Raw genomic sequence first — 15,263 nt, 5'->3', positions numbered from 1 at the left:
GGCTATGCTTCTGTTCCTACTGTCAGTTTCCTGGTACAGTAAGACAGTAGTTAAGGCCATAGGCTTGGCATTCCAACAGGTTTGTATTTAAAAGGCAGTCCTACCACTTGTGTGACTTTGGGCAAGTTACGTACCTGATCTGAGTTGTGTTTTTATTTTAACAATAGAAAGAAGTCTCTTTTTATGGTTTTTATGAGGATTAAATAGAAAAAGTATGCACTAGCACAATACTTGGCACATAGCGTCTAGTAAATGACAGCTATGTATTAATTAAAGAACCAATTATTTCTTGTTATTTTACCTTTATACAATGAGGAGGTTGAGCTAGATAGTTTCCAAAGTTCTTTACAGCCCTGAAATTTTAAAACCTATGGCCCCAACAAATTGAGAAAGAAGCATTGAAACATATACATTGCCATGTGTAAAATAGACAGCTAGTGAGAAGGTGCTGCGTAACCCAGGGAGCTCAGGCCAGTGCCCTGCGATGACCTGGATGTGGGGAGAGATGCTCCTGAGGCCGGGTATATATGTTTACTTACGGCTGATTCACATTGCTGTATAGCAGACGTCAACCCAGTATTGAAAGCAATTATCCTCCAGTTAAAAACAAATGCAAAAAATAATAAAACAAAAGTACAGATTGACAACCAAAAAAAAAAAAAAAGAAGAAGAAATGGCCTTCAGTCAGCACAGCAGGCTGCCCACCACAGGTTTGTTAAATGAATAAATAAAATTCCCTCAAGCACTTAAAAAAAAAAGAGAGAGAAAGGAGGAGAGGAAACGAAAGGGTTAACGCCTTGCAAAGTCTGTCAGTTCCCACTGCCCAGAGGGGGCCTTGTCGGGAGGAAACTGCTGATTCCTGCCTGCTTCTGAGCCAGAGGAAGGAGGAAGAGCCCACACCCTCGCAGGGCTCCCCTGTCTGCAGAGACAAGCCCGGGCTAGTAACCAAACGGCCGCAAAGGCGGGGGACAGCAGGTGGGCTCGGGCTCAGAGAGAACAGCCCCGCACTCACCATGCCCCCCTGAGCATCGGACTCTGCTGGGGCCGCCTGGATAGCAGGGGTGCGGTGGGGGGCAACCAGAAGGGCCCTTACTGTCCTTAAAGTCCCAGACCTGGGCACCCAGAGGCATTCTGGTGGCCTCAGAGGGGGTTAAAGGTGAGTGAGAGAAGCAGAGGTCCCAGGGCTTAATTTTAACATGCTCTTTGGACTCACATGAAACTCTCAGATAAAAGATTTTGAGCTTTCTTCCCAGAAAAGAAATGAGAAAAGGAACCCTCGCTCACTGAATAGCAAGCAGTTCTGTCCTAAAGGCTGTGCTGGGCAACTTAAGGGTTATCTCACTTCATCCTGAATATGACCCTATAAAGCAAGGATGGTTGACAGATGGAAAAATAAAGATCCAAAAAACTCAACTGCTAACATCAATACAACCATAAATGACACAGCAGGGGGTTGGATGCAGTTTAGCCCATAGGACTTGTGAATCCAAGCTCTTTGTGTTTAGCCATGATGCTACTAAGGAAAGCCATGCTTCAGGCTCTCCCTTTCTGGACAAAAGTAAACGGGCAGCAGGTGTCTGGGAATATCTGACAACTTAGAGAAGAGAGAAAGAAACGCTGCCCAATCCTGGCAGCTTAGGCTCAGAACAAGCCATTTCCCTCCCAGTCCGGGGATTCTAGACTCAGGAGGGATATAGAGAAATTCAGAATCACCGACAAGTGTTTAGCTTCTGTCATCATTTCTCAGAAGCTGGCTTGGGTTATGCCTGAGCCTAGGCTCTGCAGCCTTGCTGGTCCCTGGAGAGAGTGGGAAAGAAAGCAAGGCCATGAAATCAGGAACTTCCGGAGCCAAAAGGCAGCTTGACAATTGCCTGGTCCAGTCCTTTTCTTTTACACTTGAGAACATTCAGACTCAAAGATATGTGATACATCAAGATCTCATGGCTGGCTAGTGGTAGAGGCAGGACTACAGTCTAGATTTCCTAATTCTTTATCGGGGCACTTGGGCCTACAGCGTAGGGATGGGAAAGAGAAGTAGAAAATAAGTGGTAGCTGAGTCCTCTGACCTGCCTTTCTAGGGAGCTTGAAATTTCCATCATTGGCTCCAGGGATATACTGGTGAGGCTTAAACGGATGGCTATATGCAGGCAGTGAATGTGGTAGGGAAGAGATGGGGCTGGAGGATCTTGATCAGAAGCATCTGCCAATGTCCTTGGTGCAAATACTCCCACTGTGGATGATTTCAGGCCACTGAGGTGATGTCACTAAATGCAGAGATAGATGTATGGGTGGGCATCCCTCCTGAGCTGGCTGGAGCAGGTCATTGCTTCACTCCCTTCCTGAGAAACTTATCCCTTCCATTGTGCAGAGCTGCATGAAATCCAGAGTTCAAGGTAATCCTTAACCTAAGAGTTAAGTTTCCTTTCCTAAATAATAAACACACACACACACACATACACACAGACAACCACACACAAGGATAGTGCCATAATTCACTTGTTGGAGCAGCAGGTCGCTGCAAAACACCAAGGAATCACAAGGATGCAAGCTCTGTTCCCTTTGGATCTGAACAGGGAATGGAAGGGAAGTCCCTGTTTTACCAAAAGGAAAAAAAAAAAAAAAAGCCCACGCTGATACACCAGTTCTTCCTAGGAAATGAGGCTGTCAGGGGGCAATAAGTCAGCTTGCTCTTCCCTGGTGTGGCTGAGAGGAGGAGTGTGATGGGAATACGTCTCTCCACCATGCCTTCCATGCTTCCTGTGACCATCATTTCCTTCCTCCCCGGGATGCCTTCCCAGACCCAGAAGGAACAGCTGCAACAGGGCTCAGTGCTCTTTCAGATCCAGAGTCTGCAACTTTTGCCCAAAGGATTCCCTGTTGTGTAATCAGCCAGGCCATTTCAGAGGACCCATCATGGCCCAGCCCCAGGCCAAACAGTGTGCAGAGAATGCAAGCTCCTTAGCAGGCCCTGGCCTCAGGATGCATGCAATCTATTTTCTTCTTCTTCTTCTTCTTCTTTTTTTTTTTTAGCTGAGTGAGATCTTGGAAATAATTTAAAAGCTCCTAAAGAGGACGTTACTAGTTCAAGTTCACAGCCACACAGAGGTAGAGCAGAGGGTAGAAATCTTTCTCTCCAGCTATTTTTCCACTTGCTTAAGGCCATCTCCTTTCGAAGTGCCCCAGTCTCCCCTGACAGATACTGTTTATACAAGCACACCCTGCAAAAGGCTGCTAACGGGAAGGTCTTCATCCTCAGAATCTACCCAGACTCCATCGAAGACCTGTAACAGACGATGGTGAAAATCTCTGTATGCTGTGCTTAGTCGCTCAGGCGTGTCCGACACTTGTGACCCCACGGGCTGTAGCCCTCCAGGCTTCTCTGTCCATGGGATTCTCCAGGCAAGAATACTGGAGTGGGTTGCCATGTCTTCCTCCAGGGGATCTGCCCTACCCAGGCAGAACTTGTGTCTCCTGCATTGCATGCAGGTGGATTCTTTACCCACTGAACTATGGGGGAAGCCTGAAAATCACTGTCCTATTAACCTATCTTTGCGGGTGTCATTTCCTTTCCTCCCCAGTGATTCTCTTATGCAGGTGGGCAGGTAGTATGACACATGAAGAAACTGAGATTCACATAGATGAAGTAACTTTTCCAAAGTATAAGGCACTGTTCCATATTGCGACAACTGTTTTCAGTCTATCCCCAATATGGGATGTGGAATGACTGAAAATCCCTTATGCCCAGCGGCAGGACTTTGCAGTCCAGGAAACAAATGAGGAGGCCCCTCCAGGCTGGTAAGAATCTTGTGAGGTTGCCTCTAGACTGAATCTTCACTGTCTAAACAGAAAGAGCCCCCCCAATGGCATGGGCCACAGGGAGTTTCAATGACAAGCATATGAGTCCCAGCCGTCAGTTTTGCAGATCGCCGCTGGTGATCTCTGGGTGGCAGTGGGTGAAGGAGAAGAAAGCTCCTGGGTCCTCTCTGGATTCGCTGGAGCCAGTGTGGGTTCACAGGCCGGGTGTGCGGGTCTGCGCGTGCAGCGCGTGTCAGTGCCCACGCCTGTACTTCTCCGAGGCCCAGTGTTCCAGGCTGGTGCCCGCAGAGGCTGGGCTGGTGTGGGCTGGCTCGGCCCTGCCTCTGCTGATACTCACCCGGGTCCCTTCCCTTCTCTCCAGCCGGTGCCCATCGATGACAACTTCTGTGGACTGGACATCAACCAGCCACTTGGAGGCTCGGTTCCAGTGGAGGGCCTGACCCTGTACACCACCAGCCGGGACCGCATGACCTCGGTGGCCTCCTATGTTTACAACGGCTACAGCGTGGTGTTCGTGGGGACAAAAAGCGGCAAGCTGAAAAAGGTAGGAGTCTGGGCCTAGATGTCGCGAACTGTAACTAGAGGCAACTCGGTTTTCTTGGGGTTGGGGGCAGTTAAAATCAGGACAGCATTAGGGGTTAATTCATGGTTTATCTTCCGGCTACTTCCTCTAGCTGTTGATCAATGAGTGTCTTGGGAATATAAACATATTTCAATATTGTTGAAACACCAAGGAACTGGGAAGGTGTGTCTGTCTAAAGGAGAAAAAGAAAATTATCTTCAAATCAAGTAGAGCTGGTTTTTTGATTATCTATATTATGAATGGCCCACATCACAAATCCCTCCCCACAGCTTCTAGAGTTGAGCAGAAGTCTTCATTGAGTCCCAAACAGCTGCTTGAAGCAGATGATGGGTCCCGATTCTCAGCAAATGGGGTGCAGCTCTGGGATGGTATCCATGCCTGGCTTAGAGGCCATTCCCCTGTCTTTCCTTTTCCTACAATCACAGACCCTTCCCCACCCCTCCGTCCCCAGCCCCAGGACCCAGGAGGAAGCAGACATCTTATCCCATCTGTGTGTGTGTGCGCCCGTGCGAGTGTGCCTGCCCTGGGCACTTCTGCCTGCAGGAGGGCATGGGCCCTCTGGGGCTGGCAGCGCGGGAAGCCTCCTGCGTGGCAGGCTGAGGCCGGCAGCTTGTACCTGCTTGTCTGGCGCTCTGGGTGTGGAGACGACAGGGTGCAGTCTGGTTCATTACGTGGGATTACAGCCGCCGCATTCTTTCCGGTCCCTGCTAATCCCTTTTTCCCAAGCTCACCCCTCCCTCCTGCCCCCTTCCTCCGTCCCCCACCTGGGGATCAAGGCACCGGCCAGACCTCTCTGCATCTCACCTTTGATGTTGGCATCAACCCTGTGGCTCTTCCCTCCTAATTCATTTAGACCCTCGGGAGAGGTGTTGTTTGGGAAGGAGGGTGGCAGGGAAGGAGCCTGAGGAGGAAGTTCCGTGTTCTGCTTGTTCTGAGTTGCTGCCAAAGGAGGTGAGAAAACCTGGTCCATGTTGAGGTGCTGAGCCCAACAGACCTCTTCTTCTCGTGGTACCAGAGCCCCTTAAGCCTTTCCTCACTCCAGGGTGAGCTTCCTGCCTCTTCCAGCCCTGCGCCCTCTGCTCCGCCTGGGACTGTGGGCCCCGGCTTGGTTTCAGGCCCAGGACACAGGATGCGTGTGGTCCCTGTGTTTGCTTTTCCAGAAGTGGAGAGGGAAGGGGTTGGCCGTCTGAGATTCCACTAGGATTTAAAAGTGGTATATTCTGGGAAAGAATCTGAAAAAGAATGTGTATATTTAAATATGAATTGGTATGGTGTGGCTCAGATGGTAAAGAATCTGCCTGCAGTGGGGGAGACCCAGGTTCGATCCCTGGGTTGGGACAATCCCCTGGAGAAAGAAATGGCAACCCATTCCAGTATTCATGATTGGAGAATCTCACTCCAGTATTCTTGCTTGGAGAAGTCCATGGACAGAGAGCCTGGCAGGGGACAGTTCATGGGATCGCAAAGAGTCAGACACAACTGAGCAACGAACACACACACACACATACCTGAACTTAACACAAAATTATAAATCAACTATACTTTGACTTTTAAAAAGTGGTGTAGGATCAGAAAGACCCCCTGGAAGAGGAAAGGGCAACGGACTCTAGTACTTGCCTGGAGAATTCCATGGACAGAGGAGCTGGGTGAGCTCCAGTCCATGGAGTCGCGAAGAGTCAGACGTGACTGGACGACAGCACAGCAGGGTTCATCTCGGACACTCCGAGGCTGGCTACCTTTCTGCAGGGTTATCTATACAGTCGAGCAGATTTTCCCAGGGACTTTGGGCCAAGGGGTCTATGGGAGTTGAAATCTAGCCTGAACTTTTCTTGTCAAGCCACATGCCCTCAGATATAAACATACCCTCAGGGGGTCCTGTTACTGTTTCATCTGCCCATAGAGACCACCTCCTTCTCAGCTGCACAAGGACTTTCTAAGGCCAGCAGTACCCACAACTAGGCTGGTGCTCAGCATCTTTTCCTGTCCTTCTGAAACCTTCAGTCACTCTTCTGGATCATTCCTGTGACCCTGTCTCTGTTCTCTTAAAAGTTCTATTAAAGGCAGGAGCCATGCTTCACTCACATTTCTTTCTTCCTGCCTCATCCTTTCATCAAATGTTCCCACCTAGGGTGGGCCCCAAAACTATCTTGAAAAATAGAACCCTTTTCTGAGAAGTCTTAGAGATCCTCTAGCCCAATATCTGGGGAAGGAAATGGCAGCCCCCTCCAGTGTTCTTGTCTGGAGAATCCCAGGGATGGGGGAGCCTGGTGGGCTGTCGCACAGAGTTGGACATGACTGAAGCGACTTAGCAGCAGCAGCAGCCCAATACTAGGGTTATTTGACAGGAAAATTGAGGTCCAGAGAGGAAAAGTGACTCATCCGAGCTTAGAGATGAGGACAAGTTGCCTCTTGCCCTGACACCCGAGTTGGCACCCTTTTTACATAAAGAGGCAGCCACGGAGCCTGAGGGTGGAGGCTGAGAACAGTCTTCGGGTTCAGGCTTGCTACAGGGTTCAGCCAGGGGCTAGCACCTTCGCTCTGCTGGACTCTGGATCCGAGTTAGGGAATTAATGTTTTCTGAGTGGACAGATGAGGGCTGAGTGAAGGCAGAACCACCCAGCTAGGCCCAAAGGGCCCCATGCTCACCTTCCCATTATCTCTGTGCATCTTGCGCACACAGACAGGGCTGCTTGGGGCACCTTTCCAAGCCAGGCTCTCCAGGTAGCCGAGTTCTCCTAGCCCTGTAGGAATCCCAGCAGACAGGTCACTAAGGAGGCAAGTCGCAGGGTTCAAGGAGCAGGCTGGGGGTGTGGCCGCCCACAGCTTGTTCCAGCGTGCAGTCTGGCTCCTCCTCTCTCTCGGCTTCGCTGTTCTCTGCCTGTTTCTATGAGCTCATAATACCCCTCTTTCTCCTCGGGCGACTCACCCTTCCTTTCCACCCACACTCCTTGGAGGCACCTGATAGCAATGCCAGGCTCCCACCAGCCTCCCGTTTACCCAGAGAAATGGCCCATGAGGAATCTGTGGAATGTCCCCAGGAAACCCTACCATGGTCCAGGCCCCATAGCTCTTTCAACACAGGAAGGAAAATAAAGAAAAAAAAAGAAAATAGCCAAGAGTTTGGAGACGGGAGGGAAGCTGGGTGCGTCAGAACCACTCATTTCTTCCCTGCCTGGCCAGGCGTCTGTCAGACCGTGTGGACTGCGTCCATGGCAGCCCATGGGAACAGGATGTCCCGAATGGGGACGGCTCGAGGAAGCAGAGGCTCGCTAGAAGTGGCAGGACCGCGAAGGGCTGCTCCGCGCGGTGTCACGTTCGTGCTTACACCCAGCCCTCTGCTAGACAGCAGAGAGCAATGCAGACAGGCCACCGCCTGCTGAGCCGCAAGCACACAGAGGGAACAAACGGAATAAGGGCGAGACCTCAGAACCAAGAGGGGCCATACTTGCAGAGCCTAAGGACCAGCACAGTAGAGGCAATAAGAGGACAGGCCAGAATCCCCCACAGAGATGGAACAGTTCCAGAGATATCAGCTGCAACCGGGTGATTAGCCTGGAGGACTTCCTGGAAGAGGAAGCTTTTTTTTTTTTTTTTGCTCCAAGACTGAAACAAAGTGACGAGTTGAGGGTTGGGGAAAGAGACCCTGTAGACCTTGGTTGCCACATTGAGAAGATACAAAGCATGTGTCAGGAAGGTCTAGAATGCCCGGTGGGGCTTGGAGGACTCGTGAGGTAGAAGCCAAGAGGCAGAGTGTCTCGAGGCTTCAGGCGCTAAGCGGATCAAATGAAAAGGACCTTGGGATTTTCCCTGACCTTGTGAGCCAATTCTCTGATCCAGCAGAGTTAATTAGTCTTCACCACACGAACAAAAGAGCAAATTCTAAGTCATGAGAGGTGGTGGCTCCACTTTACACTGGAGATAACATTGTAAGAGGGCTAAGTCAAGTGAATAGTATGAGCTGAGGAAGGGCTGGAAGGATATGGGAGTCTTGCTCTCCAGAGAATATGTTTAAAAGGATGCTAGCCCAAGGGAAGAGGAGTAAAGGAGGAGACCTAGCAGCTTTCTTCACGCACTGTGATTTACTGAGCACTTACTAAGTGGTGTTCATAGAGCTTTTATCTCCTGACTCATCTAATCTTTATATCACTCGATGGGGTAAGCGCTGTGATGCCCTCCGTTTTACTGACGAGGAAACGGAGGCCCAGAAAGGTAAAGAAATGTGTCCAAGGCCGCACAGCAAAGTAAGCAGCAGAGCCGGGGTTCACACCTGGATCACCTGGTTTCCCAAGCTTCGGGCTTCTCCGCTGAGCTGTGCCAGATGAATTAGACTGATTCTTGCGGCCCCACAGGACGGAAGAGGGCCACCAGGTGGGGCTTCCGGTGAAACAGCTTTCCACTTAATATAAGGAAGAAGCTTCTTGCAGGCAAACCATCCCATCATAGAAAGGGTTGACTCAAGAGGAAATGATCTCCCAGTATCAGGGGAAACGTGGAGGCAGAGCCTGGGGAGCCCACGATCAGGGAGGCTGTGGAGGGCACCTGCCCCACGCACCGACTTTCCATCCGTGCCACCACTCCTGCTCTGCCTCCTTCAGCAGGAAAGGGGGTCTAAGGGGGGCCAGAGAAGGCGTCCAGAGCCGGGGAGGCCGAGGCCCCCGGGGTGTGTGGGCTCTGAAGTCCCCGCTGGGTTTGTGCTGACCCTCGGGGTGTGGCAGAGCGCCCCTCGGGGTCAGCAGGGAGGGCGGGATGGGGTGCAGACGATGAGGGCGGGCTGGCCCGGGACGCGGGGCCCCCCGGACCTGGGCGCGGCCGACTCCCGACACCGCTCCTGGCCGAGGGTGGGCTGTGGGGTCCCCCGGAGCAGACGGGGAAGAGTGTGGCCACAGGGACCGTGAGCTCGTTGCCTACCACGTCCCAGACTGGCACATGGGGCCCAAGAGGCAGGCCATGAGCTGTAAGAGGGAAGGGGCTGAGCCGAGATGGCAAGAGACTCCAGGGCCTGGAGGCGGGACCCGCGGGGCTCGGGGCAAAGACCTCTTGGTTCCTCTCCTTCATTCGCAGCTGCTGAAACCACTTCCTCAAGGCCTGGCTTCCCTTTTCTCCGGCCTCCTCCTTGAGCAGGGGGCCTGCTTCTCTTTCTTGTCCGTCCACCCCGACACCCCTCCTGCTGCTCGAGGCCTGTGACCCAAAGCCCTCCCCAGATGCCCCGCCGCTTTGCTCCGACAAACGCAGGAGCAGCTGCTAACCTGTCCCCTCTTGAGAGTCACCGTCCTAGAGATCAGGGACCCTGTTTCCATAGATGTCGCCCATCCCTGCAGTCAGATCCCGTGTCTCTCACCCCTTGGGTGCTCATGAAATTTGTCTCAGATGTACTGGGTATGCCTCCTCCAGGCCAGACTTGCATTTGCACGGAGTGATATAGAGCCAGACACCAGGGGTGACTCCTGTTGACGAGGTTGGTTTGCAGAGGAAGGAAGTCGGGATGCGGTGGGCAGGTCTGGGCGGAAGGGGAGGCGGGTGAGGAGTCTAGGAAAGGAGAGAACCGAAGGGAGGGGAAGAGAGTCTGTTTGCTGGTGAACAGCGCTTGGAAGAGGGTGGGGCAGAGCTCTCAGAAATGTGGACGGAGCTGGGAGAAGGGAGCTGGGTTGCCACTGTCCCCTGCGCATCCCCAGGAGAGCAGGGCCAGCCATCTGCCTCACCTGCATCACGGGCAGGCTTGCCTCCAGCAGGGAGGCAGGTACAAAGGCCCAGGTGACGTCCCTCCCCAGCACCATCCCCCCGCCAGTCCTCTGTTTATTGGACAAACTCCCAGACATTTTGGCAAATCCACAGATACTCAGCCTTTTCAAGGTCTGAGGAGGGCCATGGCCTCTTTTAGCTCCACCTTCTTTCCCGATGGCTAAGGCCGCCACCAGAATGCCTGTGAAATTCTTGAGGAAAATTCTTTCTGCCTTCCCCCTTGGGACCTAGCTGCACAAGGCTTCCAGTCCCGCAGCCCACAGGAAGCCTGTCTGACGTCTCTTCCCATTCCTATTCTTCTCTTTGTAAGCTCACAGACGTTTTACTGAGCCAAGTCAGGAAAACTGCAAGCTTCTTGCAGGAGTAGCTTAAGAGCTGGAAAGGCTCCATCAGGAGCATAGAAGGATTAAGTCTCCCTGGGGCTGATGGCTCAGTGACTTGATAACACTGATTATTTGCAAGATATCTTTCCACGGTTCTTTGCATCCTCCACAAATACTCCAACAGTGAAGACCGCTCCCTGCATCTCTGCTCCATCTTCCAAACATGGAAAACGGAGCCCCCAGGATGCTCAATATCTTGCCCAAGGTTACATGGCCCCGCCGCTGGCAACAGGGAAACCTTGGCATTTAGGCTTCCTCCCACACAGACGTGCCTAACCTGTGACTCGGTTCCCTTGTGGGGTGGGGTTGTCTCATGGACGGAAAGCCAAATTGGATGCAAAGCTGAGAAACATGCCCCTCTGTGTGAGCCAACGCCGCCGAACAATAGCCACTCATTCCTCATTCCTCGGAGTGGAAATGATTCACTCGTCTCTCGGTGTGAACCCCGGATCAAGTAAACAGCCAGGGCTGCGGCTCTCGTTGCAGGAGACCCAGTGGCTGTCCCGGGACCTGGGACCGCTGAGCCGATGCTCTGGCTCCCCGAGACATCTCAGCAGCAGCTCCAGGGGCTGGGGGGAGTGGGAAGCAGACACCCTCTCCTCCTGCCCTGGAGCCCGCGCGGAGGAGGTTGGGGTGGTGGTTGGAGCTCACCATCACATCCCTAGTAATGAGTCTGGCTCCCTGCCCAGGCTCCTGCCGCCAAACTTGCTGTTTGTTTTGTTGTTTTATCGGCCTCTTGGGTCCCAAGAACTGGTCTTCTGAAAGCTGGGAAAGGCAGCATTTGGTTGGCACAGAGAAAGGGGGCATATTTACAGAATCCCCCTAAACCCTTGCCCCCGGCCACAGCATCTCCCCTACTTGACCATGACAAGCGGGGAGAGGGGTGTGGGTTTCTATCTGGAGCCCCAGCTGAGCTCCAGGGAAGAGGCCCTGATCTCCCAGAGCCATTCTGAAAGGAGAATGGAAAGATCCGTTTATTCTTGGCACCTTTGTGCGCCTCCTGTGTGCGGGCAGGCCCTGCGTGAGGCGCCAGGCTGCGTGCTCGGCTGGGCGCTTGCCACACCCCGAGAGGAGCCCTTTGGAGGCTGAGCTGTATCTCGGAGCAGGTGAAGCACATGGGTTCAAGCTCTCAGAACCCAAGTGACCCAAATAGGTTTTGGAGAATTTTTCAGAGGCCACAGTGCTAATGTTTACACAGCATCTTTAGGAAAATACAAACCGCATAGACGTACATCCTTTTAGGCCATTGGGCCTTGCCTGCTTGTGGATACAGAACATGGGCAAATAGCTCAAAGTTGGACAAGACCTCCAAAGACCACCTGGTCCTGTCCTCCTGCCCTCAGGTAGGAACCTGTTTGCATAACAAAGAGCATATGCGCTTCCAGAATGCAGTCCTGACTCCAACTATTAACTGTTTGACCTCTGAGCTTTAGTTTCCTCATGTGTAAAATGAAGACAGTTATAATACCTGCCTCGTGAGACTGTAATGAGAATTAAATGAAATCATTCGCTTTTGAACAAAAATGTACTGAACGCCTACTATGCACCATTTGCTGGGTATACAGAAGTGAAAAGTCAACATTGCCTGCCCTAGTGAAGATTATTCCTTAATGTGGGAAGACAGATGAGAAAATAATGAGAAAGCTCAATATACAGTATATTTAGAAGATAACAAGTGATAACGAAAAAATAGAGCATAATAAAATAACTTATGGAAGCGGGGTGCTGAGCTTATATGCATTTAAGTATGACTACTGTTGTTACTTAACTTGTGAGCCTCACTGTTTTGTTTTGTTTTTTTCCCCTGTGGAGTGGGTACTGGTAATAAACACTTTGCGTGGTTGTTGGAAGGACGCAGTGAAATCGTGTATGAAAAGTGCTTGCTCTGGTGCTTGGCAACAAAAGTGCCTCCATTATTATTACCAGCATCTTTGAGGCTGCCCCCTGAAGCCCACTTCTTCTCTGACTCCCTGGGGGAGTGGAATTGTCAGATCAGCCTCCTTTTTAGTGACATGTTTGCAAGGTCAGATGGAGGAAGAGAATCCTGCTCCCTGCCCCCAGTCCTAATCATGGGAAAGAAAATACAAGACTAGACCAGCCGAGCCGAACTAATCTAACCCTGCTGGACATACACTAACCCTGGCTTAGTCACCAGGGAGAGCTTTCCGAGTCCCATATTATCCAGCGGCATGTACTGACGCCTCCTCAAGGCGGGGCTGGGGGAAGTAGTGGTTCCGCTTTTACAGCTTGGCAGTATTAACTAACATGGGACCATTCGCTGTGCTTTGCATGCTCCCAAGCCCACCTTAATATCCTAGGGTTGCACAGCTCTGCCTTAGATGAACTGGGTGGTCTTGAGCAGACCTCAGTTTCCTCAACTGACCCACTGATGCTTCCTTGTAAGATCACTACGCGTGTCAGGCACAGGGAGCCTGGTGCATAGTAGATGCTCAATAAATGCAGCCGCTGTTGCTATTACCACTGTTACGACAAGCGTGACACTCACTAGTATTACTGCTACCACTTTTGTACCATTATTATGCTTTTCTTCCAAAGACCCAGATTCTCTTGGCTTCTATTAGCTCATGAATCTTTATTTTAGGATAAGTAGGGTGCTTCCCAGGTGGGGCAGTGGTAAAGAATCCACAGGAGACTCTAGTTCAATCCCTGCCTCGGGAAGATCCCCTGGAGAAGGACATGGCAACCCACTCCAGTGTTCCTGCCTGGAGAATCCGTGGACAGAGGAGCCTGGCGGGCTACCCTCTATGGGGTCTCTAGAGTTGGACACGACTGAGCCTGCATGACAAGGAAACACAGATATTTCTCTGCTCTGTTGCAGATGGTAGGACTGAGGTTCACAGGTCTTATGGATTGCTCAGGGCCACAGGGTAAATCAAGGGAAGACTGGAATAAGAGCTGTCACAATATTTCAGGTGGACATCTGGTCACCTGAGCAACGATGACTGAGCAACTGATGGGACCTGAGCAATGGTCCCAGCAACGATGAAGCTGAAAGCTTGCAGCTGCTTGAACTTCCTTTCCTTCCTGTTACTGTGTGTCCTTCCATCCAGAGAAACCAGAGATGTATGGAGATGCAAGGTGGTGAAGGTCACCCTGAGGTTCTGTCCTTTGAGTTTCTCGCTGGGATTCTGTCCGTCCCTGGCCTCAGCCTCCAGAAAGGTTTCCAGGCTCTTAGGAGCTGGTGCCTCTGGGATTGTCCTGGTATCTCATCATGCTCCAGTACCTCATTGGATTTGAAAGGCTACTGCGACCAGCTGGGTGGATACCCACCGCCCCAACCTGGAAGGGGCAGTGGCGTCCACTTGCTTTAGTAACGCATCAGAAGTTCTCACCTTTGTCTGTTCAGAGTGGATGAAAGTGCTGCCAAAGAAAGAGGAGAAAGCCGTGGAGTCCAGACCCTGCAAAGGGGTCAGACCTTCTATCACACACAGTCAGGAATGTTCCCCTGGTCTTATAACTGGAAAGGATCTCAGAAACTCGTCCAGCCAACAGACTCTGGGCAGGTGAGATGTTTATTGTTCTCATCTGTGAATAAGACAGCTGAGGCCTAGGAAGGTTAAGTGATCAGCACAGGGTCACCCAGGTTCTTAGTAACAAAAGCAAGACTAAAATCTAGGTTTTTCCATTTCAATTCGGGGACCCTTCTTTCTGTATCATATGGAAGAAAATTCCCTCTGCACGAAACCTCAGGCTCACCTCTGTCTCTCCCTGGGCTCTAAGCACCCCAAGCAGAACCCAGACTTAGTCTGGGGATCGTTCTAGCTGAGTCTAACTGAGCTTCCTGTCTCGGGCCTGACCATGCAGCCTTCCTCTGGGGTGGCCATCATCCCTGGGCCCTCACCATAAGTGACTTGAGGTGCTTCCTAGAGCCTGTCCAGCTCGGAGGCTTGCTCACCCACAAAATGCTTCCCTTGGGCTAAGAAGTTCTGACAAGTCAGAAGAACACTGAACTGGGGACCTCAGGTTTTACATGTGAGTCCTTTTTCTAGGCACACTACTTTACTTTGTATTTTTTGTGAGGAGTGGGCCCATTATAAATTAAGCACTCACTATCCCCTGGAGGAGGGGATGAGAACCCACTACAGTATTCTTGCCTGAAAAATCCCGTGGACAGAGGAGCCTGGCAGGCTACAGTCCATGGGGTCGCAGAGAGTCGGACATGACTGAGCAAGTGCGCGTGCACACACACACACACACAGACACACACACATGCTAAGCCCTGCACTAAGTCACTTTTTAGTTAAGCCTCGCCATACCCTTGTAAGGTAAGGATTAATATTGTGTCCATTCTCCATATGAGCAAAGGCAGGCTCAGCAGAGTTAGATAGCTTGCCAGAGCCCCATTGCTACTAAGAGGAAAGCTGGGACTGGAATCTGATTCTGTCTGTCTCCAGACCTGGGCTTAGTGAACCACTAGCGGTGAGCCCTCTGCCACCCTCCTCTAAGGCTCGGCTGGCTCCTCTATGACCCACCGTCTGCCCAAGGGAGCTGCAAGAAGCTGCAAGAGAGGAGTCGGGGGACCGAGTTTGCCCTCTTTCCAGCCAAGGTGCCCGGGGAGGCCCGGGACACGGCAGCTGTCCCCCAGGCACACGCTGCCTGGTGCCACTCCCTGCAGGCCTCCTCCTCCCCTTCCCACCCACCACAGCCCAGACCGTGGTGGGGTGGCCGCCTTTGTGCCGCACACAGCCCCCAGCGGACCCCCCTTTCCCCAGGCATCATTG

The 15,263-nt window shown here is 51.9% G+C and overlaps 1 protein-coding gene across 1 annotated transcript in view; it reads left to right on the top strand.

Annotated features, from left to right (window-relative positions):
* The window catches only part of PLXNA2 (plexin A2), a 228,887-nt gene that overhangs the window by 29,801 nt on the left and 183,823 nt on the right, over positions 1 to 15,263 (top strand). The window contains exon 3 of the mRNA XM_043485126.1: positions 4,178 to 4,360. Within this exon, the coding sequence (XP_043341061.1) occupies positions 4,178 to 4,360 (183 nt within the window). The remainder of the gene's footprint in view (positions 1 to 4,177; positions 4,361 to 15,263) is intronic.

Source organism: Cervus canadensis, chromosome 13 (assembly GCF_019320065.1).
Source record: "Cervus canadensis isolate Bull #8, Minnesota chromosome 13, ASM1932006v1, whole genome shotgun sequence".
Classification (NCBI taxonomy): Eukaryota; Metazoa; Chordata; class Mammalia; order Artiodactyla; family Cervidae; genus Cervus; species Cervus canadensis.
The sequence above is the reverse complement of the archived record's forward strand: the minus strand, read 5'-3'. Positions and strand labels throughout refer to the sequence as shown.